The sequence below is a fragment of the Canis lupus genome, chromosome 14, assembly GCF_048164855.1.
Source record: "Canis lupus baileyi chromosome 14, mCanLup2.hap1, whole genome shotgun sequence".
NCBI lineage: Eukaryota > Metazoa > Chordata > Mammalia > Carnivora > Canidae > Canis > Canis lupus.
Genome location: NC_132851.1, coordinates 35,669,949 through 35,695,385, shown reverse-complemented (window position 1 = coordinate 35,695,385; position 25,437 = coordinate 35,669,949). Strand labels below are relative to the sequence as shown.

The following is a 25,437-nucleotide window of genomic DNA, read 5'->3' as shown; positions in this document are numbered from 1 at the left end:
AGGAATCATGCAGAATTAAAATGAAAAGGCTCCCATTTCACCCCAGCCCTATGCTCCAGAGGGAGCCACTGTTAATAGCATCTTAGGTATATTTAAAAATATTTTTAGTGCACCTACCAGCATATCGATAGGATACGTGTTTGTTATGCAGCACTTCATCTTGGCAACCGGTTTGTTCTGTATGGTGTGTGCGTGTGTGGATGCGTATTTGGAACGAGTATGGAGGAAATGGGTGAGTGGATAACCTGTAACCTAGATGAATCTGGGCTTCCTGGCTCCAGGGCACACAGCTGGCAAGAGCTGTAGGCAGGATTTAAACCCAAGACTTTCTGGCACCAAATTCAGTGCTCTGCACCTGCCGTGACCATGGCCGGGTTCTTTGTCTTCAGGACCCTACAGGAGGCACCCGGGATGGGTCTTGGGTATTTCAATCCATATCTCTTTGGAACTCAGCAGAAGGAGTCACTTTCTCCCTTGATGGTGCCACAGCAACACATATCCAGCTTCCCACCCTAACACAGCAGCCTGTGGGGGTGCGGGATGTCCAGATGCCTTCCACGCGCACAGTCCTAGATCCCCCGTGGGCTGAGGTACAGCATGAAGGATAGCCTTCAGACCGGGCTGTGGGAGCCCAGTGGGCCCCTGCCATTCTGGCTTTTCAGCTGTGGGACGGGTGTCCCTGTGTGTAGTGATGGCTACATTTTGTGCTGAGGGTTTGTCTACAGGAAAACATCCATGCTCAGAAGCAGGGCATTCATGCTTTTTGGGTTTCCATCTTGGCCTTGGCCTCAAATTTCCCACTCTATAGCAGCAGCTCACTGATCAAACCCATCTCCTCTTTCTAGAACATGGCATTTGCTCATCCAACTACAGGGCTAGGTTAAGGAGCTGAGTAGTGTGTTCTGCATTCACTCTCCCATGGGTGGGGTCAACCTGCAGATCTTGGGGTCATCGGCACCATCCCTGTATGCAGGGACCAGGAGACTATCCGCAGCTGGGCTCTTCACCAATGACACTTAGTCCCTGGGGCATGCATTCCCAGTGGGTGTGCTGTCACCCCCAGGGGGCAAATACTGGTCCTTGGGATGCCAAGACCCCTTACTCTTTGTGTATCACATGCAGATATACATATAGAGCAGAATCAGATATATGACATAGGTGTGGTGTTAAAATTCCACGTGGGAGGAAGAGACTAGGCAAGAGTGTAAGGACAGACAAATGGAGAAATCTACCTCTGGAGTGCCTTGGGCATGGAGTGGCAGCCACTGGGGCCCCCGCTGGCCCTTCATCATGCTTCCACCTCCAAGCTCTGGAGTTAAGATGCATCTTACCAGTTCTATGGGCGAGATGAGTTCCTTCAGATCCCCTGGGCCTACCCCTTCATCTGTAGAGTGAGGAGAACTTGCAAGATCCAGCATTTAAATTGGGGAAATGATGCAACAGTGTCCAGCTCTGAGAAAGTACCCGGTAGGTGGAAGGTGGTCACCCTGGGGCTCCATGCTGGGTTCTGCTCCTGGACGAAGGAGGGGACATTGCTCTTCCCTCCTCTAGGGTCTCCTGGCACAAAGTCGTGCTCTGTAAATCACTCCTGAATGCCAGTGTGTCCAGGGATACAGGAGAGGAAAGGGAAAGCATTGCGTGTGGGGAGCAGTGAGTGTGTGAGGGGAGGAGGCCAAGGACCTCAAGTGTCACATGCCAAAGGGAGGTCTTCCCGGCCAAAGTCCCCAAGAGGCAGTTTTGTGTTTTTCTAATTCGCCTCCACCAATTCTGAGGGCCCTTCATACGTACTTTGTAAACAACAACAAACTGCTAGAGTTTGCCAAATTCTTACTGGAATGCATCAGCAGAGGTTCCAGGTTATCACCCTGACAGCCCATCTCTCGCTCAGTTGGCACCGATCAGCCTTCCCCGGGGAAGGGAAGGTGCCCAGCAACCTCAGCAGGTTCACACTACCTTGGAGCAGACACTGAGTGTTGACGGAGAGCCTCCAGGGAATGCCAACCATCCCAGGGCTAGGGAACCACCCGAGCATTTGCCTAATTCGCTCACAGAGTTCTCCTGAACCCAACGAGGCAGATGAGAAATGGAGGCATAGCGAGGTCCAGTCACTTGCCCTCGATCACACAGCAGGTAAGTGGCAGAGCTTGGGTTGGGTTCACATCCAGGCAGTCGGATTCCAGTCTGCTGTTGGAGACCTGCCTGGGCCTGTGTGGGCCACGTCTCCCTCTCAGAAAGATGAGACCTGGTAGGACGGGGCCCAGGACAGGAATTTGGAGCGCAGGGCAGTTGAGGGGGTGGGGCTGTGGCTTCCATTCAGGACGAGTAGGACATGAGGAGTGGACCCCAGTCCAGGAAGTAGCCAAGTCCCTGCCCCAGCTGGCCTCCAGCGCCCCAACAGGTGGCAGGTGGCCACCCCATGCTGCCCCTCCGCGTTCATCCGCCTGTGTTGGCATCACAAGCTCATGTGTCTTGGCCCTTATCCTCCCTGCAAATCAGAGGGAGAAGGAGGAGAGAGATAATCACCATAGGGATGAGCCAAAGCGCATATTTTTAGAAGGACACAGATGGGTTGGTGGGTGGGCGGACGGAGGTGCAGGGAGGAGCCACCACACCACATTCCCTGGGTGTGGGGGGGGGGAGTGGGGGAAGTCACAGAGCCGCTGGCTGCTCCAACTGCAGCACTCCTGTGCAGACGCTGTGCTTTCTCTGTGCCTCGGCCTCCTCATCGGTGATGCCGGATAAAGGCGTCCACGTTTCACGCTTCCTGGCATGATTACGTGAGATGTGCCGCGTGAATCATCCACGATCACACATGCACTTGTTAGGCCGTAAGATGCGTCCCCTACATAGTCATGACCACCAGCCAGCCCGCCTGGGCATATGCTTCCTGGGCTCCAATCTCAGCTGCTCCACTTCCGCCTCAGGCAGTTTGTGTAGACATTCCGTGACTTGATTTCCCCATTTATAAAATGGCAGTGTTTATATCTGTCGTGTGCAGTGAGCAAATGCGTGCAAAACCTGGCGTGGAGGAAGTCCTCAGGCAGTGTGAGCTTCTTCTTACTGTAATGTATTTCCACGAAGCTGACTCATTGGTGAATGTGTGCTTCACAGATTATAGGACATCAGCACCTTTTGGTTATAGGATCAAATGGAGAGTGGCTTCCTTTTTTTTTTTTTAAGATTTTATTTATTTATTTGAAGGGAGGGAGCACAGAGGGAAAAGCAGACTCCCCACTCTGAGCATAGAGCCCAATGCAGGGCTTCATCCCAGGACCCTGGGATCATGACCTGAGCCCAAGGCAGACACTTAACCAACTGAGCCACCCAGATGCCCCTGGAGAGTGGTTTCCTGTGATGTTCTGGGTTCCTTGGTCCAGCAGAGTACCTCCTGTGTGCCTGGCACTGTGCTAGGTGCTGACCACAGTGAGAGAGGTGAGACGCACACTGTTCTTTGGGCTACTCCCAGCAGGGAAGAGCCGGGTAAAGACACAGCCACCTGGTTAGGGGAGGTTCTAAGAAGGAGGAGAGTGGCAGGCAGAGGCAGTGACCAGACCAGCCCGCTGAAGCCAAGCCTTGAACCTCAGACTGAATAGGAATTTGTCTGATCCTCAGAGGGATAACTAGAAGAGTTCTTAAATTTTCTGATTTTTATACCAAGGAGCCTATTGGTTAAATGCATTTATCAAAATTATGAGTATGCACAAAATACCCGAGTCAGAGAACTGCTAACTCTTTGGGGTCAGTCCTGGAGTCTGGAGTGAATGAATCTTTGATTTAGTACAGGATTCTGCACTGCCACTTTTCTTGTCTGTGTCGCGGTCTTCATCTCTTCAGGATAATAGTGCCTCTCTTAGAGGAGTAAAATAAAATCTGCACAGGGACAAGCATCCTAAGCTGAGAACAGCACTGCCTTGATCTGAGCACTTTTGTGTTGCTTCTTAAGACAGCATCTGAGTTGAAGGATGAAAGGATGGATGAAAAGATGGGTGGGTGGGTGGATGGAGGATGGATGGATGGGTGGATGAAAGGATGAATGGATGGGTGGAGGATGGATGGATGGATGGATGAAAGGATGAAAGGATGGATGGGTAGGTGAAGGATGGGTGGATGGATGAAAGGTTGGATGGGTGGGTAGAGGATGGATGTATGGGTGGATGAAAGGATGGATGGGTGGGTGGAGGATGGATGGATGAAAGGATGGATGGGTAGGTGGAGGATGGATGAAAGGATGGATGGATGAAAGGATGGATGGATGAAAGGATGGATGGGTGGGTGGAGGATGGATGGATGGATGGATGGATGAAAGGATGGATAGGTGGGTCGAGGATGGATGGATGGGTGGGTGGATGAAAGGATGGATGGGTGGGTGGATGGGTGGGTGGAGGATGAATGGATGGGTAGATGAAAGGATGGATGGATGAAAGGATGGATGGGTGGGTGGAGGATGGATGGATGGATGGATGGATGGATGAAAGGATGGATAGGTGGGTGGAGGATGGATGGATGGATGGATGGATGAAAGGATGGATAGGTGGGTCGAGGATGGATGGATGGGTGGATGAAAGGATGGATGGGTGGGTACATGGGTCGATGGAGGATGGATAGATAGGTAGATAAAGGATGGATGGATGAAAGGATGGATGGGTGGGTGGAGGATGGGTGGATGGGTGGATGAAAGGATGGGTGGATGGATAGATGGATGGATGGATGGATGGATGGATGAGGTCATGATTATTTATGATGCCTGTACCCTGGGCAGCACTCAACAGGATAGGCTTTATCATGTACACAAACTCATTGAATTCCACAATATTATGAGTTAAGTACCACATGCTCCTTTTATAAACTGAGAAACATCCTCCGAGCGATGACATGGCTTACTGAGAGCCATGCTGGCCAGAATGACAGCTGTAGGTGTGAAATGGGATCCTGCACACCTGGCACTTACCCTGTTCCACCATCCTGCTCCCCGATGTCCTAGCAGAGGATCCTGGCAGATTATTGCTTGTGTTTCTTCTACCAGGGTAAGAACGGATCGCCGGGATCTCCGGGAGACCCTGGTCCTACAGGAAGTCCTGTGAGTACTCCCCCTGCCGTATGGTGGAATCAAGGCAAGCTTTGACATGGGCATGCTTTTCACATCACAGATTGTATGTTCTCTACCCTGGAAGCATGATGGGGAAAATATGGGGTTTGAATGGGCTCAAGACAAGAGGATCCAGTAAGGACCTCTTTCAAAGTCTAAGATGCATGCAATTATGCACTTGGTTTTCTGTTGTCTATTACTATATGCAGCCAAGGGTACAGACCTTAAAGACTAAAAAAATGTTTAATAAGGTTGCACAGTAGACATTGCATATTTTTAGAGGATGGGAAGACAGGTTGAGGCCCACCAGCCCTTCCCATCTCAGACGACAGGGTAAGTGCATCACATGGGAATGGATGTAGGATAGACTTGGCCAAAGAGGGTTTTCCTAGTGGTTAGGAGGTGGGGGTGGGGAGAGCAGGAAGGGACAATGGTAGGATCCTGGGTGTTGGAGAGAGGGTGACATGAGTAATCAGAATCCAGGTCCCTGGGCTTAGGATTAGGTCTGGTAGACAGGGAGACATGCTGCGGAAGATGGTTCTCTGATGGGCTCTGGGGTTGGGTGAGTCAGATCCTGTCCCCAAGTCTCCTCCCAGCCCAGCCTTCTTGTATTTTTATTTGCTAAAATTGGCGGCTCTCTTCTGAAGACCACCCTCCCTCGGGTCATGGTGAGTCGAGCAACTATTGCACTAGGCAATGGGCAGACCAGCTGGCCGGCCAACTGTTGTCATTGTGGAAATAGACGGTGACAGGTCCATCCTAATTGGCCAAAAACCTTGGTTTTAGCACAGAAAATCCTGCATCCTGGGAAACTCATCATTCCCAGGCAAAACCAGGCATCTGGTCACCCTCGTGGAGCCTCCCTTTTCAGTTAGACCAAGAACAACTGCATTAGAGGAGCTTAACTGCTTAGCAAATGTAATGATGTTCCTCGGAAGCGGAGGGGCACGGGGCTTGTCACTGCTGGTGACACAGAGCAGACGGGAAGGGACAGGGCCGTGAGCCTGGCTTCATGCCCAGTACAGAGCTGGCCCCAGAAGAGCTGACTCACACATACCCAGAGAGGCTGGAGCTGAAAGAGTCCCCAGAGCCGTTTCCAAAAAGCCATCCTACCAAACCACGAGCCTCGGGGTGCTCCTGGGAAGAAGTACCTTGCCAGAGGGCTACTCAGGCCACACGCACCGCAGGGTGTTTCTATGGAGTATTTGTCCCATTTTGCTTCTGTTGCTTGGATTGGAAAGAGATGCTTCTCGTCTTGCTGCCCCGCCCCCAACAGTGCTGTCAGGTGCCTCTCCCAGACCCGCTGCCCTCTCCTGCGGGGGAGACGGGTACTCTTCTCACCTGTGGATGTCTCAGGCCACCCGAGCACAGCGGGGTTGCAAGGCTTCTGAGTCTCCTTGGGCTGGCACTTGACCTCGCAGAATCAATGCCTGTCGCCCCCCCCACACCCCATTTGCAGGGCCAGAAGGGAAACAAAGGAGACCATGGCAGCCCGGGACTCCCTGGCTTTCTGGGCCCTCGGGGGCCTCAGGTAAGCTGAGAACTCCCGGGGAGGGGAGGATGCCCAGCTCTGGGGGGAAGTTCAGTTGCAGTACCTTTCCTGCCACCCACTGTGGCCTCGGCTCCTCTTGCTCAGGTGGCGTCCCCTGGTGTGTGGTCAAACCCACTTCGTGGTTGGCAGGCAGTGGTGTGCGCTGGCTAGAGCACGAACTCCGATGTCACCTGCATGGGATCCTAGGCGTGGCACCTGGGGCCAGTCTCGTGGCTTCCGTGCCGTAGCTTTGTCATTGTTCAAATGGGGGCATAAGAGCATGCAGCTCTGATCCTAGAACTTCGGGGGCCCTGAGAAACCATTTTAGAGGTGACCGAGTCTGGCTGCAGGGTCAGATCATGTGGGCCACGTGGTCAGTCTGTGCTCTAGCTGGTGCTGGAGCCTAGGCCTCCTGGCTGGAAAGTGTGACACAGAGATGCTGGCTGGTGATGTTTGCTCGGGTTCTGGGCAGAGGGATGCTGAGGGATTCAAACATTTGCAGCCAGGCTCCTGGTGCAGGTTGCATGCCACGGCCCCGCACTGCCGGCCAGGGGGCGAGGGTGGTACATCCCACGCGGGAGTAGGAAGCGTACCCATGTCCCCGTCCACCCCCTCCATTTCATTCTGACCCCCGAGGGTGCCCTGCCGCCCAGCCAGCCCAGCCTCTCCAGGTGGCCACCTGTCTTTTACCCATTTCTACCATGTAGCCCACGCCCTAGCCCGGCTGCAGCCGGGTACCCACACTTTGAGACTTGCAACGCTCATTCTTTTTTTTTTTTTTTAAGATTTTAATTTATTTATGAGAGACACACAGACACAGGCAGAGGGAGAAGCAGGCTCCCCTTGGGCAGCCCGATGTGGGACTTGATCCCAGGACCCCGGGATCACGATCTGAGCCGAAGGCAGACGCTCAACCACTGAGCCACCCGGGTGTCCCACAGCGCTCGTTCTTTCAGTCACAGTAATAGCTGATTAAATTTTGGCAAAGCCCTCATGAAGAAACTGAGGCACAGACATCTTGAGGAGGTTTCAAGGAGGTTGTGCAAGGTCACAAAGCCAGCAGCTGGAGCAGCCGGGACTAGAACGCAGACAGGCTAGCTCCAGAGCCCAGGTCACTGGCGCCTCGTTTCACGCCGTGCGCCTGCTTCTGGGAGCCTCCCCCCCCACAACTGGGCGCTCCGTAAAGCTGGGCCCAGGGGGGCCAGGAGCCCAGACCAGAGACCCCCCCCTTCCCACTCCTGGACGTGGTTTGCCGCCTTCTGCCCAGACATGGGGGGGCTAGGAAGCCTGCCTGGGGGGTGTCCGCCGGCCGGACCACCGGTCGTCGTCTTTTCGGGAACACGACCCGGATGAGAACCCGTTTTGGAGCCCGTGTGCTGACGCCGCAGAGCCCCTGATGCTGTGTTCTGTCCCGCAGGGCGAGCCCGGAGACAAGGGAGCCCCGGGCAAGGAGGCAAGTACGCGCCGCAGCCTCGACCGACCTTAGCGGGACCCACGGCAGAGGCACCGGCCCGGCCGCCCTGACAGCCGCTCGCTCGGCTCCGCTTCCTCCTGTCGGACTTTTCTTTTCTTTCTTTTCTTTTCTTTTCTTTTCTTTTCTTTTCTTTTCTTTTCTTTTCTTTTCTTTTCTTTTCTTTCTTTTCTTTTTTCTTTTTTCTTTTTTTCTTTTTTTTCTTTTCTTTTCTTTTCTTTTTTCTTTTATTTTCTTTCTTTTCTTTTCTTTCTTTTCTTTTTTCTTTTCTTTTCTTTCTTTTCTTTTCTTTTCTTTCCTTTTCTTTTCTTTTTTCTTTTCTCTTTTTTCTTTTTTCTCTTTTCTTTCTTTCTTTTTCCCTTTCATTCTTACTTTCCTTCTTTTTCTTTTTTATTTCCTTTCTTTCTCTTTCTCATTCATTCATCCATTCTTTATCTTTCATTCTTTCTTTCCTTTTCTTTCATTCTTTCTTTCCATTTCCTTTTCTTTCTTTCTCTTCTCTTTCTTTTTCTTTCCTTATCTTTCTTTTTCTTTCTTTTCCTTTCTTTCTCTTTCTTCCTTTCTTTCTCTTCTTTATTTCTTTCTCTACCTTTCCTTTTCTTTCTTTCTCTCTTTCTCTTTCTTTCTTTCTTTCTTTCTTTCTTTCTTTCTTTTCTTTCTTTCTTTTCTTTCCTTTGTCTTTTTTGTTCTCCAATTCTTCCCTTTTATTTCTTACTATTTAAATTCGATTATCCAACATAAAGTACGTATTTAGATTCAGAGGTAGAGTTCAGTGATTCATCAGTTGCATGGAACACCCAGTGCTCATCCCATCACGTGCCCTCCTCCATGCCCATGACCCAGTGACCCCGTCCCCCACCCCCCCTCCCCTCCAGCCGCCCTCAGTGTGTTCCCCAGAGTTCAGAGTCTCTCACGGCTTGTCTCCCTCTCTGATGGCTTCCCATCCAGCTTTCCCTCCCTTCCCCTATGATCCTCTGTGCTCCACTAGCCTCTTTCACTTACCTGCCTGTATGTCCAGTCTATCAACACGTCTTGTTGGTGGCAAATCCAAAACTACTCCACTCTGTCCAGCTCTCCAGGCCTGCTGCGAGGATCCCAGTCCAGGCTACCATTATGTGATACTTGCATGATTGCAGTGACTACCCTCTGGTCCCCTGTGTCCAGCCTCTACCCACCCCCACAGTCTGTCCTGCCCGCAGCTGCTTGCAGAGCACACACGAGGTCATGCCCCTTCCCAGGTCAGCCTCAGCTCTGCCCTGCCCTACACTTGTGGGAGTCCAAGTACCCTGGCCCCACTGCTTCCCCTGAGCTCCTCTGAGCTCCTCTGAGCATTCTCTGAGCTCCAGACACTCTGCCTTCAGCTCCCCAAACACATCGAGCTCCTTGTCAAGGCCTTTCATACACACTGGGCCCGTTTTTCAAGCCCCCTCCCACTGTCCCACCCCTCTGTGCACCTGGCCCCGCTCATCCTGCGGTCTGTGCTGAAATGTGCCCTCGGTCGACTCTCCTAGACCATCTGAAACAAACTGACAGCTCACTATGCAGTGTCCTAGCACCTTGCTCTGTTTGCAGGAGCCCAAGAGCCCATCACAGAACAGGGAGCAAAAATAATTGATGAGAAACCAAAGACTGAGCAAACACAGAGAAGGGAATTGTACAGTTACCACCGAGTCCGTTTCCCAGCCCTCACACTGCCTGCATGAGGAAGACCCTTTTCCACCCTGGCTCTAGGGTTCTTTCTCCACTCAGCAGGGAGGCAGGTGAATCCCTGAAAGCCAGGTCCAAGGGCTCTGCATTCGGGCAGCATTTGCCCCTGCCCCAGCCATGCTTTTCATCCATGGACGGAGTGCTTGCTTATTCACCAGTACTCCCTTCTCCTACTCACTGGCTGAGTAGAAGGAAAGGCCAGCAGCTCCCCGTTGCCTGGGAGCCCACCCTGGGTTCTGCCCCGAGGAGACCCCATGCTCTCCCGCATGAGCTCCTGCTTCCTCCCACCCCGTGCACACCTCGACCCCGGTTCCTGTCTCCAAAGCTTGGTCTTCATGCCTCCATCCACCTAGGATTTCATCTGTCCTTCCAGCCTCCCTGCCTCCCAACACACAGTCACGCGCTTTCTCCCCTGGCTCCCAAAACACCTTTCCCGCACTTTTATTAGAGATCTAAACAGGTCTGTAAGGATCAGCTGAGCCCCTGTCTAGCTGGGCTGTGAGCCCCGTGAGAACAGGGCCGGGGGCTGAAATGACAGATGTGGCTCCCGCTCAGGAGAACTGAGGCATGTTTGCTCTCCTCACTTCCTTCCCCTGAGACCCCTTCTGTCCGTGGAGCAGGAGATGGGATGCGAGCCCTGGGCCGACTGCTCCCTGTGGTTTGTGTTTGTGAACTAAGTGCGCAGCAGGGCTTGGGTGGACACAGTGCAGCCCGGGGGTGGATAAGCACAGGACCTGCCTTCCAAGTGCTTGTTGTCCAAGGGAACATGCCCATCACCTCATCTGGGGACAACGCGAGCTACCTGTCAGCTGGTGCCCAGGGAACCCATGCATGAGGGCAGATGCTTGGCCAGAGGGATTAACCAAAGCTTTGCAAGGGGAGGTGGCAGGGGGGCTGGGGGCAAAGTGGGATAGAGAGGTTCCAGCTGGGGAGGGTCACAGAAGCAAGGAGGGACTATTCTAGCAGTGGGGAACCACAGGACCGTGTACCCCTGGCCCCAAAGTGACTGCCCTCCAGAAGGGGTGTGGGGTCCATAGTACCTAGGTGCTGGGTGGTCAGGGAAGGCTTCCTGGAGGGGAAGCCTGAAGGCCACGGGGGATTTATTCCAGACAGAGGGATAGCGATTAGCCAGCTTGGCTGCCACACAATCACCTTGGACTAGGTGCCTGGGAAATAGACATTTCTCCTGGTTCTGGGGGCTGAGAGGTCCAAGATCAAGGTGTCAGCAGGTTGTATGCCATCTTCCCCTCATTACACCAGTGGGCTCCCTGGTCTCTGTGCTCATCTCCCTGTTTCCATCATGGGACCACCCCCATGACCTTACCCACACCTGCGTCCCCTCTAATGACCCCGCGTGCTAGTAGTCACTCTGGGGGTTATGGCTTCAGCACATAAACTCAGGGGGCACAGACTCTATGCGGGACGGAGGGGAGTGTGCTGCAGGCAGCAGGAAGGTGAGCTGCAGAGACCAGGAGGCAGGACAACCCCGTGCTCCCTGCAGCAGGCGGTCACAGAGGTCTTTCAGGTCAGCAGGAGGCCAGGGAGCCCAGGCCTCACAGGCAGTGAGGGCTTATCAGAGTCCACGTCCTGCAGGGCCTCCTGGGTATGTTCGGGGACAGGGGTCTATCCTGGAAAAAGGCAGAGGAGGAATCCGAAAAGGGCCGGGCAGGGGCTGGTGCCATTGGTCCCGGGTGGGCAGAGGAGGGAAGGATGTGATATCTGCAGTGTCCGGACAGACAGACAGGGGCTCCTGGGGGACCCGATTTCCCTGGCACCCCTTGGGGTCGGCACACGGGGTCGCAGACGGGTGGCCATGGTTCAGTGACCATCGTTCTTTGTACTCTCTGCAGGGCATCCCTGGGAAGCCCGGAGAGCCAGGACCCAAAGGAGACAGGGTAAGTGGGGGAGGTCGTTCCCGAATGTGACCTTTTCAAGGCGGCACGGGGACTTTGTCCCAGGCGGTCAGCGAGCAACAGCCAAGCCTGACGAAGAACGTGCCACTCCACTGGTCCCTGGAAAATCATTAGCCCACAAAGGGATCCTTGTAGTGAATGTTGTTATTTTTCCATTTTTTTGGATGTTATTTTAAGGAGTAAAATCATTGCAATTACAAATTCAAAGGCAGGCGTTCTGAGACTTTGACAGATTTCCCTCTCTCCCTGTGTGTGACGTGCTCAGCTACCAAAGTGCCAATTTGCCAGGAGCCAGATTTGTCGCTGGAGGTGACAAGGGAACAGATTTTTCCCATAATGAATCGCCTTGGCGCCACACTCAGGAAGCCTTTCTTTACATCTCATTCCTCTGAAAAACAACAGGGGGAGGTTTTTTTTAATTTTTTTGTTTTGTTTTGTTTTTCTGTTTTTTTGGGGTTTTTTTTGGTTTGGTGTTTTTTCTTCTTTTTATCCCCCCCCAAAAATGCCAGTGTGTGTGTGTGTGTGTGTGTGTGTGTGTGTGTGTGTGTGCGTGTGTGCGGGTGGTGGTGGTGATGTTCTCACACTTGTGACAACTGTCGCTCGCTTTGGAGGAATTAAACATGCATCCCTCTGTAGGGTCAGCCGTCCCACTGTCACACTGTTGCACCATGTGGATGTCACCGCCACCCCACACCCCACCCCTGCCTGGCTTGTTTCCCATGGACCTGCCGAGAATTTATGTCTGCTTTCTTTGCACGTTGGATGGGTGAAGAACTGGGTTTCTCCTACAGGACGGAGAAGAGAGAGCAGTGGAAAGGAAACAGAGGGTGTCAGAGATAGTCGCTCTCCCCACCCCCCGAAACTCATTCTCTCTCTCCCTCCTTCCTACCGAGTGACTTGACTCCCGTGTGCTATGGCTGTGGGCTCCTGAGGATGGAGCCAGGGAGGGGGGCTGTCTCTGAGAAGCCACTGAGGGCCCCCAGCCCCGTGTCACACAGGAGCCCCTGGGAGCTCTGGCTGCCAGGGATGGCTTGAGTTTTGAGTTTTGGCTGGCAGCCAGGGAGCTCAGACCACAAATATGAATCTCTCCTCTAATACCTAATCAATAAGTGGAGAATTGCCTTCTCTCTGTTAAGTGGTTTGGTGGAACGTTGCCAGGGAGCCGTCAGGCTCCGCATTCCTTTGCACTCCTGGGAACATTTGAAATCTGGGACGAGTCCTCCCCTGCAAAGTGATATTGAGACATTTAATGAATAAGAAGTGCTGTATCACAGCTGTGATGGGGCCTCGGCATTCAGGAGCACGAAGCACCAGGACCGCCACCGACCCCCCATCACCGACAGATGACAGAGACCCCGTGGAATGCATCACACCTGAGAAATTTAAGTCAGGACTGCTCCTCGGGTCTGGCTAAATTCATTTGAAATTCACTGTACTTTTTGATACTGTTGAGAAAGCGATGCAGACATTTGCAAATTGCAAAATAGAGGGTGCAATGAAAAGCAGGTACTCCTCTACCAGGGTATCCCTTACGCCCCCGACCCCCTCCCAGGGTCCGTCGCGGGACATTTCCCTTGTGCCCTCCAGGGTCCGTGCATGCAGAACCATGTGGTTATAAATCTGCATCTCCCTTTTGCTCAAGCCCTGGAACATACCAGATTTTGTCCGTTATTTGTTTCTTGTCGAGGCGTATGTGTTGGAGCTAGTTTCAGGCCTGCAGTCTTCCCCGTCCTTGGCTCTGGGTCACGGCCATGGCCGTGCCCATTTCCAGCTACCATCTGGCTTCCCCTCCCCTCCCCCCTGTTGCTACCTGCCAGCAAGGGAGTCCTGTGACACCCCGAGCTCGCCAACGTGGCCGCCTATTTCCAGACCCACCACCAACAACCAGGACCTTATTGGTCAGACTCCAAGTAGCAAATTGGGCAGAGGACTGGATGGCGCTGTGGTTGTCGTGGTTCCCAAGTCACTGATCCAGGTCTTCAGAGTCTGGGTCAGAGCTGGGAGAGTCCCAGTCAGTGTCATCCCATGAGGGCCCACTAACGAGGAGGGAGCGGGAGGTTCCAGCAGGCCTGTGTGCACCTGCCCGTCCTCTTCTCACTGACGTGCTTCTTCCCTCCTCTAGGGAGATCCCGGGAACAGAGGTGACAAAGGACCTCCCGGTGGGAAGGGCCAGCCGGGCGACCCTGGAATCCCTGGTCACAAAGGCCTCACGGGCCTGATGGGCCCCCAAGGACCGCCCGGGGAGAATGGAGTGGCCGGGCCCCCAGGGCCTCCGGGCCAGCCAGGATTTCCAGGACTCAGGGTAAGGATGCTGGTGCTGCCTCCACCTCGGGGGATGCTGATGAGGTGCGTGGCCTTCAGAGGGACCAGGTTCCAGACCCCCCTCTGAGCCTGCCCTCCCATATCTGCCCAAAGGGGTAAGGGGACCGTCTCCCGTCAGGTTTGTCCCGCTGACTAGGTGAGACAGTGTGCATAGCTCGGGCGCGCCCCAGAGCAGAGCCCCCTCCTGCTCCCTCCTCTAGTTCAGTGACTCCTCGGGACCAACGTCCTTGGGCTCTAGAGCTCATCTGTCCCCGGATCCTGCACAGATGGTAACTGAGAACCCGCTTCCCATGGGACGACCTGCCCGCCCAGGGCTGCTGCCTCTGCCATTCCTCTGTCTGCCCATCTGGGCCACTCACTTTCCCTCTGGGTCTTGCTTTGCCCAGACACCAAAGCACAGGCTTGTTTAGTGTTTTTTCCCCAAAACGTACTTTATCCTAGTGCCAGGACTCTTGTTTTACACAAACCTGTAACGTGAGCACACACTGGAGAAGAAAGCAGAGCCGCCCAGGGAAGAAGCGGTGGAGAGGGTGGTTTCTGAGTCCAGGTGACCTCACCTTTCCTCTCAGCAGCGCTGTGGTCCCCTGGGGACCCTCCTGTCTTCGGAGCGTAGGTCCAGGTGATCTCCGATGTCACTGGTAGCTCTGACACTCTGGTTCGGTCACTTCTCAGTGGCTGGGGTCTGAGACTCTTGGCCAAGTCCAAGAGGGGGACCGCAGGACATGGGGTGCTTCCATGGCCCCCTGGGTCCTCGCTGAGCTCTCCTAGTCCTGCTGCTGCAGCTAGCGATGAAAGTTCTGGGATGAGCATAAAAGATTGAACAGAAAAGAAAAGACAATAGGGACATGGAATCCATGTCGTGCAAAGGCTGGGTGCCCTGCCAGGTGCTGGGGCTGCAGACAGGAGCGCCAGGAGACCCTCAGGGTTCCTCTAAGAATCCCCTGTTGTGGACGCCTGGGTGGCTCAAGGGTTGAGCATCTGCCTTGGGCTCAGGGCGTGGTCCTGGGGTCCTGGGATCGAGTCCCACGTCGGGCTCCCTGCATGGAGCCTGCTTCTCCCTCTGCCTGGGTCTCTGCCTCTCTTTCTGTGTCTCTCATGAATAAATAAAATCTTAAAAAAAAAAAAAATCACCTGTCACCATGTGAGCCCAGAGGCAGCACTCTGCTTCTCTGGCCCATAAACTCATCAGCTTCTATGAACCAAGCACAGGATTGTAAGGCACCTGGGTAGGACCAAGGAAACAGAGCAAGGAAAGCCAGACCCTGGGAGCCAGAGGACCCAAGCGGATGGCCAGGGAAATCTAAGAGGAATCCATGGGGAGGCAGCCAGTGAGCTGCCCCAGAAGTGAACAGGACTCTGGCAGGGAGAGACGGGGGCCAGACCTCTCAGGTCCAGCGCTGGGGAAATGGCCTCGCAGGGAGGAGCCCCTACTAGGGAGTGTGACGGGTGTGGACAGAGGGGTGGCCGAGGCCTCTGGTCACCGTAGGGGATGGGAGGATGCTGCCCTTGTGACTGAGGGAGAAGGAGGTGATTCTGGGTGTGGTAAGGCTTGGACCAGGAAAAGGTGCCACGTGTTGCCTGTGCCCCTTCTTTCCGGAGCCATCAGGGGTCTTGGGTGGCCAGAGTCACCGGGGAGAGAAGTAATTCGGCCTTCCCTCCCTTGCAGGGGGAGTCCCCCTCCGTGGACACGCTGCGACGGCTCATCCAAGAGGAGCTCGAGAAACAGCTGGAAAGTGAGTAGCTGGACTTGCCTACAGCCTTGGGCACATACAGGCCTCTGGAGAGCCTGGGAAGCAGCCCCTTTCTGGGAAAAGGCTTTGGGAGAGCAGCTCGCGTGTAGAAACCGTGCCAGAAACGTGAGGAACACCGTGCAGGCTCTAGACACACGGACCCCTCTCCAGAGCGGGTCTTTACCTCTGCTTGAAGACCTCTAAGCTAGGGCAGCTCACCATCAACAGAACCCACTTTGCCACCACGAGTCATTTATTCTGTGCATTCAGTCTCCAGGGAGCAGGGATTCATAGTGCTTTCAGGGACCCAGATTCCTTTCAATCCTGCTGTACTGATGATTTATTGTTAAATCCCACGCTGTTGCATGAGCCTGGTACACAGCAGGTGCTCAGGGAGGGAACAAGGTCAGAAGTAGCAGTAATGCCAGTACGTGGGGCTTGGCATCCATAGGTCAGGTGGTCTCCTAAGCACCTACAAGGTGATGCATGGAAGCCTCCATGCAGGAGGCTTGCACCCCCAATGATCAGGAGGTGTGCTTGATTGTTAGGAGCAGAGAGGCCAAGTAACTCACCAGAAGTGGAAGATGTGACAAGCGTCTGAGCAGGATTTGTGTGCAGACAGCAAGCCCTGCTCTTACACGCCACCTGCTCCTGAGTGGGAGCTGTCCCCACTCCGCTCCGTGCTGGAAGGTAGTTGGGGAGGAAAGTCATGGACAGTCTATGACAGGGAAGGCCAGACACCCATAACTCTTCAGGACCCAGGTGGACGGAATGGGAGGGCACATTCACTCGCATGCTCACATCTCAGGGAGTTATTTGCACCAACCCTATGTCAGACTGAGTTGAGTATAAGGACACAGCATTGGACAAGATGCCCACCCCTCCCCCCAGCCCTCTTAGAGTGTCTGGGCCAGCACAGTCCCTCTCCACACCCAGGAGAGCCAAAGACCATTACCTGGAAGAGATGGCAGGGGCCTGGGGTTTGGGTGAGGGCGAGGGCGAAGGCCGAAGAAAGGAAAGGAACCAAAGGCTGGGATGGCGGTTGCCCCTGGGTGGGTCATGTCCTGAGGCCTCCTGCGTGGGCGGCTCTGAGCTCTGCTTTCTGGGCGTCAGAGTTGCCAGTGACAGAAATGACTTCAGCCCTTGGGGAGTTTCTAGCCCAAGAGCAGAGATAAGACCTGTTCTGAAAAAAAGATTCGGATGGAGCATCTGCTGGGCGGGGGCCTTTCTTCCAAATAGCCTTTGAAGAGGAAGCACAGCTCCATGGCAAGGATGAGGAAATTAAGGCTCAAAACGGTTAAACCATTTGTTCATGTCTCAGGCAGGCCTGCACCCCGCCTGCCACCTCGTGTAGGAAGATGGGAGGTCGATGCTCATGGGAAGCCAATCACCAGGGCACTCAGAAGACCCTGCCCCTGCCTTGGTTTTACCACCAAAACCCTGGGGCTTGGGTGACCCTCCAGCCTCTCTGGGATCAGTCACCTGCGAGAAGCGCTTGGGCTTGACTGTGTGATGGTCTCCCGGTGGCCATCAGATGGGAACTGTATCCCCTATGTGGTGGAAAGCCATTGCACCTCCAGGTTTTTAACCAATTCGATAGCCTTAACATTAGAATGTGAGGATCCTTGATGACCTCACATCCAGCACTTAGTGACTTAGATAAGTCACTGTATCGCTCTGTAAGCCACTAAGTCTCACCCCCTGCCTCAACCTCCCCAGCTGACAGTTATCACAACTCCTCCTGCTGCAGGAGGGACTGTCACCGCCGCCAGCTGTGCCATGATAGGTGCCAGCAGCGTCCACTGAGCACAGTCTTAATGCCCGTCCTCACACTCTGCCCGGTGGGGCAGGTGGGATCTGATCTCATTGCCTCCATTTGCCAGACAAGGACGTGAAGGCTCAGAGAGGTCAAGGAGCTCCCTGGAGGCCCCGGCCGGCGGAGCTGAGCTCGGTGGGCACGCTGCCCGTGCTGGGCCATGGTTGATGTCGTCGCTCCTCTGTGCCTCCTACAGTCTCCTGAGGCCCAAGCTACACAGGGAGCCCCGGCCCTCATTTTGTCCGTCTCCCTCCTTCGCGAACATCTCTGTTTTTTCTCCTTCGTAGCCAGACTCGCCTACCTCCTGGCCCAGAGGCCGCCGGTGCACATGAAGTCATCCCAAGGCCGACCCGGGCCCCCGGGGCCCCCGGGAAAAGATGGGCTTCCAGGCCGAGCAGGCCCCGTGGGGGAGCCAGGACGGCCCGGGCAGGGGGGTCTGGAAGGACCCTCTGGACCCATGGGTCCCAAAGGTGAGTGAGGACCCAGAGGAGCCACCGGTGGCATGGAGGAGGGCTGGAGGGAGCACCCCTAGCCGAGTGTGCATAACTGGTCCCACTCCCTGCCACCAGCTTAGTCTCACTCTGGGTTTTGGCATCAAGTGATGTTTTCATCTGTACTGGAGGTTTTCATACTTGACATTTTTGTACACATACGCTTCCACCAGGAAGAGCGGACCAGCTGCCTCCCACTCACTCCTTGCTCTCCCTGTTGCCCCTGCTCTAGTTGCAGGGGTGGCACCAGATGCCCCCTTTCCACTTCCGAGGTGAGGGCTAGCTGAGGAAGAGAGATGTTCTGTCTCCAGGCACGTGGGGTGTTGGACGCCAGCTTTAGAATGCAGCCAAGTGGCTTGGAGCTGCAGCTGGAAGGGCTGCCACCTCTCCAGCTCTCAGGTAGAGGGCTCACCTGGATTGGGCCGCTCTGGGCAACAGCAGATCTCTCCTCCAAAGGGCAGCGCCTGACCCCCTTAGTGATGGAGACAAGCAGGCCAGAGTGCACCCTCTCTGCAGGCAGGCAGGTGGGATAACAAGAGGGAGGACAAAAGCCAGACTCATCAACCAGATCATGAGCTCCTCTCTGGGGAGAAATGAGCATGGGGTGGGGGAGGAGTGAGTGCAGGGGGAGGAAGGGGTAACATGGTGGAGTGAGCCTAGGGTGAGTACAGGTGGAGGAGAGGTGAGCCTGGGGTGAGTATAGGGTGTGGGAGGGGAGAGCCTGGGATGAGTGCAGGTGGGGAGGGGTGAGCCTGAGGTGAGTGCAGGTGGGGGAGAGATGAGCCTGGTGTGAGTGCAGGTGGGGACAGGTGAGCCTGGGGTGAGTGCAGGTAGGGACAGGTGAGCCTGGGGTGAATGCAGGTGGGGGAGAGATGAGCCTGGGGTGAATGCATGTGGGGACAGGTGAGCCTGGAGTGAGTGCAGGTGGGGACAGGTGAGCCTGGGGTGAGTGCAGGTGGGGACAGGTGAGCCTGGGCTGAGTGCAGGTGAAGGAGAGATGAGCCTGGGGTGAGTGCAGGTGAAGGAGAGATGAGCCTGGGGTGAGTGCAGGTGGGGACAGGTGAGCCTGGGGTGAGTGCAGATGGGGGAGGGGTGAGCCTGGGATGAGTGCAGGTGAGGGAGAGATGAGCCTGGGGTGAGTGCAGGTGGGGGAGAGATGAGCCTGGGGTGAATGCATGTGGGGACAGGTGAGCCTGGAGTGAGTGCAGGTGGGAGAGGGGTGAGCCTGGGGTGAGTGCAAGTAAGGGAGAGATGAGCCTGGGGTGAGTGCAGGTGGGGACAGGTGAGCCTGGAGTGAGTGCAGGTGGGGACAGGTGAGCCTGGGGTGAGTGCAGGTGGGGGAGGGGTGAGCCTGGGGTGAGTGCAGGTGGGGACAGGTGAGCCTGGGGTGAGTGCAGGTGGGGACAGGTGAGCCTGGGGTACAGAAACACCAGATTTTGGCTACCACTGGAGAGTATGGACATGGATGCCCCTAACATCCTCCTCTTTCCCCTGCTGCTTCCTTACTAATTCTTCATTCATTCATTCATTCCCTATAATGTTTTTCCTACTGAAAATCCTTTTTGTTGTGCTCAAGTCCTAGCTCTGCTGGTTCATAAAACAAAATAAATGAACTAGCTGTCAACAAGAAAGCATAAAGCGTAGGAAACACCAGACTTGGACAGAACTGACTCAGTGTGGCAGTTACAACAATAAATACGAATGGTCTAATGTCTCCATGAACTTGCAAAATTTCAATTTGGATTACAAAAGAAAATGTGTTGCCACAAGGAGATTTCTGGAAACAACAGGGAAAAAAAAAAAGTGATGAAAAAAAAGTTGAGATGGTTTAATCCAATGTGTGTGGTATGAACTCACACATGATCTTGACTTTCCTCCCTGAGAGAAGGGACTATCTCTGAAACTTCCGTGTGGTTTTAACTTGCTGTGATGGTACTTAGCACATTCTGCTGCGAATAGGAGTGCTCTTGTGCCCTGTTCCATCTCTTCCTGGATGTGAAGCTTCTTGAGAGTAGACCTGTTATCGTAACTGCCCACAGGGTCTAGAGTGTTGATTGTTGTCACCCAGGTCCCACCGGTTCAGGTGAAATGCTGTGAGAGCCCGGGAAATGCAGGCAAGCATGAGTGGGTATAGGTTGTCAGGTGTATGTACTTGAGAGAGAGCGTGCAGCTGTGTGGACGTGTGTGTGTATACACAGGAGGGCTTGTGTGGCTGTGTAGATGTATGTGTATATACACAGGAGAGCGCTTGTGGCCTTGTGGACGTCTGTGTATACATGGAAGAGACTGTGTGGCCTTGTGGACGTGTGTGTATACATAAGAGAACTCATGTGGCTGTGTAGATGTATATGTGTATACAATACACGGGACAGCGCATGTGGCTGTGCAGCCGTGTGTGTGTGTGTGTGTGTGTGTGTGTGTATGAGAGAGAGAGAAACTGTGTGGATCTATGTGTATATATACAAGGCAGAGAGCATGAGGCTGTGTGGACATATGTGTGTCTACACAGGAGAGCACGTGTGGCCTTGTGGATCTGTGTGTGTATACAAAGGAGAGAGCATGTGGCCTTGTGTATCTCTACAGAGGAGAGTATGTGTGGCCATGTGGACATGTGTGTGTCTACACGGGAGAGTGCATGTGGCCGTGTACACGCATGTATGTGTACTGGGGAGAATGTGTGGCCATTTGGATGTGTGTGTGTCTACATAGGAGAGAGCGTGTGGCCGTGTGGATGTGTGTGTGTGTACCAGGGAGAGAGCGTGTGGCCGTGTGGACGTGTGTGTATCTACACAGGAGAGTGTGTGTGGCCGTGTGGACATGTGTGTGTACCGGGGAGAAAGCATGTGGCCATGTGGATGTGTGTCTGTCTGCATGGGAGAGTGCGTGTGGCCATGTGGACATATGTATGTACCAGGGAGAGAGCGTGTGGCCGTGCACATCTGGGTGGCCATGTCTGAGTGAGTCTGTGTGTGTATATGAGTGTGCATATATCTTTGTTAGTTGTGTGAGAACGTGCATGTGTGTGCACGTTGGGCCACGTGCCCCTGGACGGGTGTTGCCATGTGGCTGAGCGTGCTGGCGGGGGCGATGGACGCTGCCGTCTGTTCTGGTGCTCACATGCGTGTACCTGAATCAAGCGCATGCTTGAGTGTGAGTGGCTGTGAGTGAGTGTGAACGAGCATCAGCGGCCCAGGGTGCAGAATGGCTGAGCAAGCTTGGTGGGGGGAGGCTCCCGCGCCCCCTCCTGCCCTGCACCTGCTCGGGGCCACCCGTGCCCACCCTCACCCAGGGTCTCCACCACCTAAGGCGCGTCTCTCTCACAGGTGAGCGAGGAGCCAAAGGAGACCCAGGTGCGCCTGGAGTGGGCCTCCGGGGCGAGATGGGCCCGCCCGGCGTCCCAGGTAGGGAGAGCTCCTGGGGTCCCGGGTGGGCGGCCCTCGGGGTGAGTGGGGAGTCCCCCGCTCCCCAGGGACAGCAGCTGGTCGGGGCTGGCTTTGTCTGAGAGGAACTAGGAGCAGGGATTTGTTCTTCCCGAATCTTTCTAAGACGCCAACTTCTTGACTTGCATAAAAGGACAACTACCACAAACCCTAGTAACCCCCTGAGTTGTTGGGGTTTCTCCCATGAACCGGTCCTGAGGAAGCCTGGCTGGGAGCAAAATGGGACCAGGCAGCGTGGGGAACTCCTTCCCCTTCATGCTGTCTCCTTGGACCCGATGACGTTCGTTTAGGGTGGCGTGACCGGGCCATCCGTCTTTCCCGCCATGCACATGGTGGGGCCCCGTTACTATTTCTCAGAAGGCGCATGGGGCCGTGCTGGCCCGGTGGCCAGGTGGGCAGCACACGCCTGGCTCATGTGGGGGGCTCCCTGGGCCGTGGGGCTTGCAGTCCTGCAACCTGGGCAGGTTGGCCACGTGGGGCCACCTCAGGGGCACAGCCGTGCGGTGGCCCAAGAGGACGGGTGTGAGTAGAAGGTGGAGGTGAGGGCAGCCCGGTGGCCCAGTGGTTTAGCACCGCCTCCAACCCAGGGCATGATCTTGGGGTCCCGGGATCAAGTCCCGCATCGGGCTCCCTGCATGGAGCCTGCTTCTCCCTCTTCCTGTGTCTCTGCCTCTCTCTCTGCGTCTCTCATGAATAAATAAATAAAATCTTTTTTTTTTTTTTTTTTTAAAGAAGAAGGTGGAGGGGACTAGACTGGGGTGTTACCCAAGTCCACCTGGTTGAGGTTCCTGTTTTTATTTAATTCTAGTTTATCTGACCACGTGGGGGCATTTCTGAGTATGAGACCTATGGGTAATTCTAATTTTAGTATTTATATCTTCTTGATTTTCCAAATTTCCAGCCCCAGATGCATGTTGCTACTCCTATTAGAGAAGAGAGCCAGAAATATATTTTCAAGATTTATTTTTTGACAGCTTGCCTACTTTCTAATAGCTTCTAACATTAAAAATATTCTTTTTATTTTTTAAAGGCCTTATTTTTTTTATTATTCTTTTTTAAAAGATTTTATGTATTTATTCCTGAGAGACACAGAGACAGAGGCAGAGACATAGGCAGAGGGAGAAGCAGGTTCCCTGCAGGGAGCCCGATGCGAGACTTGATCCCAGGACCCCGGGGTCACGCCCTGAGCCAAAGGCTGGTGCTCAACCACTGAGCCACCCGGGTGTCCTGAAGGTTTTATTTTTAAGTAATCTTGACACCCAATGTGGGGCTCAAACCCACATCCCCAAGGTCAAGAGTCATGTGCTCCATTGACCGAGCCAACCAGGTGCCCCACGAATATTTTTAAAATAAGGCAATTCCAAATAAAGATTAAAAGGCAGAACAGAAACCGTTTAGAAAGGGGAAATACTTGGATGAGGATGAGGTTTAGGTAGTGACCGTACCTCAGTGATTCTCCTCTGCAGAAGGAATCAGTGACACTAAAAAAAACAAAACAAAACAAAACAAAAAAAAAAGGCATCAATGACGCTGGTCGAGGCAGGACCATGGATTAAATCACTACCAAAGCACTCACGAATTTTAGAGTTCGTGAAATGTCTGAAGACCTTTTTAAGGGGAAAAATGTACTTTTTTGCTTCTTTTATAGGGAGACTCAGATTTTCTAACATGGTGACTCAAGAGGTGATAGGGTTAGCCAAAACACTCAGCGGCGAGCTTCCCAGTGGCCGAAGCAAAAAGGGACATAGATTGATCATATATAAAATCACGATGTTTGCTAAATATAGGAATAGGAGTTTGCCTATTACTGTAATATTTCTGAGTCTAAATTAGGGACCATCCATCGGACAGTTACTCACATCTTGTTTATATTATCTCTGGCCCCGACTTTCGGAATAAGTGAACGTAGTCCAAGAACACAGTTCACATTTAACATACAGATAGAGCCTAGAAACCACAGACTATTCGGGACACGCTGGACACCGGGTAACGGAACATCATCGGGAATCTCTAGGGACACGTGAATGGGGGCTGATGGTTAATGAGGAGGACTTGGCGCCCCACTCACAATCCAGCTGTGTCTCCTAGAACCGCGTGGGAACACGTCCGCCCCGTGTCCCTGCCCCCCCGCCGACCCCTCCTGCTTTCTCCCCGAGGGCCCCCTGAGTGCTGCCCCAGTCCAAACAGTGTCCTGCAGAGCAAGATGGCCCTGCTTCCTGGTGTCAGAAGGATCCTGAACCTTCTGTTCTGTTTTTTTGTTTTTTTTTTCTCCTTGGCCCAGGTCAACCCGGGGAACCTGGCTATGCTAAAGACGGGCTCCCCGGGGCTCCCGGCCCTCAAGGGGAGACCGGACCAGCGGGACACCCTGGCCCCCCGGGACCGCCCGGGCCCCCTGGCCAGTGCGACCCCTCCCAGTGTGCCTACTTTGCCAGCCTCGCTGCACGGCCCAGTAACGTGAAGGGCCCCTAGAAGATTCCAGAATGCCGGGAGGCCGGCGGTGGATTTCTGAAACTTGAACTCAGAGCCTGATAAGAAGCCAGAGGTCTTGAAACATTGCAGCCATGTGTGTGTGTGTGTTTTTGTTTTTGTTTTTGTTTTTCGCTTTTATCATTTGTGTTTGTCTTATTTTCCTGAGAGACCTCCACGTCATTAAAACCAACAGATGCTGCCGGTCGGTCAGATTATTAATAATAATATTATTATTATTGTTTATTATCGCTATTATTGTTATTATTGTTATTATCTCATATAATAAGGCTCCGACAGTTTCCCCCTCTTGTCCGAAGCTGGGAGAACTTGATCGTGGGGCAGTGGGCTGTTTCTGGGTTCTTCTGACAGCCCCCCTGTGACGAGCAGCTGCCCATTTTAAGGAAACTCTTGGTGCTATGAAACCCCTGACCAGACACTCGCCGGATTTACCTCTTTCCTCAAAAGGAAACTAAGAAGATGAGGCGATGGGTTTCTGTCCCTGGCCAGGCTCAGAGGGCGCCGCTTCCCAGGAGGGACAGGCGAGGCAGGAAGGGAAGGAAGGTGCAGACATGAAGACTGGCCTCAGCTCCCGATGCAGAGCGCAGGTGCAGCGCACAGAAGCGGTCCTCGGGGAGCACTCAGCCACCTCGCCGCCCCAGGTCCCGGATGTGAAGTCACGGCACTTGAGTTGACACGGCTTCGTGCGATGCTGCGTCCGGCCCGAGACAGAGAGGCTGGTGCGGAGGAAGCGTGTTACCTTGGCTCCTGAGCCTTGGATAGGACTCCTTCTAGCCCCTCGCTGTTGGTGTCACTTTAATGGTGAAATAAAGGGGGTCCGACGACCACTGTCGCATTTTCCTGATGGTGGGCAGTTGGCCAGGGTACGGGCCGGGGGTGCTAGGAGCTCTGTGCCTCCAGGATCCTGCCTTGGAAATAAAGTGCATGGAGTATATGTGTGTACCTGACATGCCCACACAAGCAGGTGCTCAATAAATCTGAGTTTCCTCCTCAGTTTGGGTGACGAGTCCTTCCTTTTTATTTTTTATTTTTTTTCCCAAGATTTTATTTACTTATTTGAGAGAGAGAAAGCAGGAGCAGGGGGAGAAGCAGAAGGAGAGGGAGAAACAGACTCCCCGCTGAGCAGGGAGCCCGACTCAGGGCTCTCGATCCCAGGACCCCAGGACCTCAGGATCCCAACGTGGGGCTCGATCCCAGCACCCCGGGGTCATGACCTGAGCCAGAATCAAGAGTCCGACGCTTAGCCGACTGAACCAGCCAGGTGCCTTTCTTCTTATTTCTTATTTTTTTTTAAGATTTTATTTATTTATTCATGAGGGACACAGAGAGAATGGCAGGGACACAGGCAGAGGGAGAAGCAGGCTCCATGCAGGGACCCTGATGTGGAACTCGATCCCGGGACTCCAGGATCACGCCCTGGGCCAAAGGCAGGAGCTAAACCGC

At 54.0% G+C, this 25,437-nt stretch overlaps 1 protein-coding gene across 7 annotated transcripts in view; it reads left to right on the top strand.

Moving 5' to 3' along the window:
* COL22A1 (collagen type XXII alpha 1 chain) overlaps window positions 1-24,987 on the top strand; it is a 260,852-nt gene extending 235,865 nt beyond the window's left edge. For 6 of the 7 annotated variants that reach the window (XM_072774627.1, XM_072774624.1, XM_072774626.1 and 3 more), the window contains 9 exons: window positions 5,024-5,077; window positions 6,546-6,617; window positions 8,035-8,070; window positions 11,646-11,690; window positions 13,831-14,010; window positions 15,697-15,763; window positions 17,864-18,046; window positions 21,391-21,468; window positions 23,789-24,987. In XM_072774627.1, coding sequence (XP_072630728.1) covers window positions 5,024-5,077; window positions 6,546-6,617; window positions 8,035-8,070; window positions 11,646-11,690; window positions 13,831-14,010; window positions 15,697-15,763; window positions 17,864-18,046; window positions 21,391-21,468; window positions 23,789-23,976 — 903 coding nt within the window. In that variant the 3' untranslated portion in view covers window positions 23,977-24,987. The remainder of the gene's footprint in view (window positions 1-5,023; window positions 5,078-6,545; window positions 6,618-8,034; window positions 8,071-11,645; window positions 11,691-13,830; window positions 14,011-15,696; window positions 15,764-17,863; window positions 18,047-21,390; window positions 21,469-23,788) is intronic. The other variant, XM_072774628.1, reaches the window with a different exon arrangement.
* The last annotated feature ends 450 nt before the right edge of the window (window positions 24,988-25,437 follow it).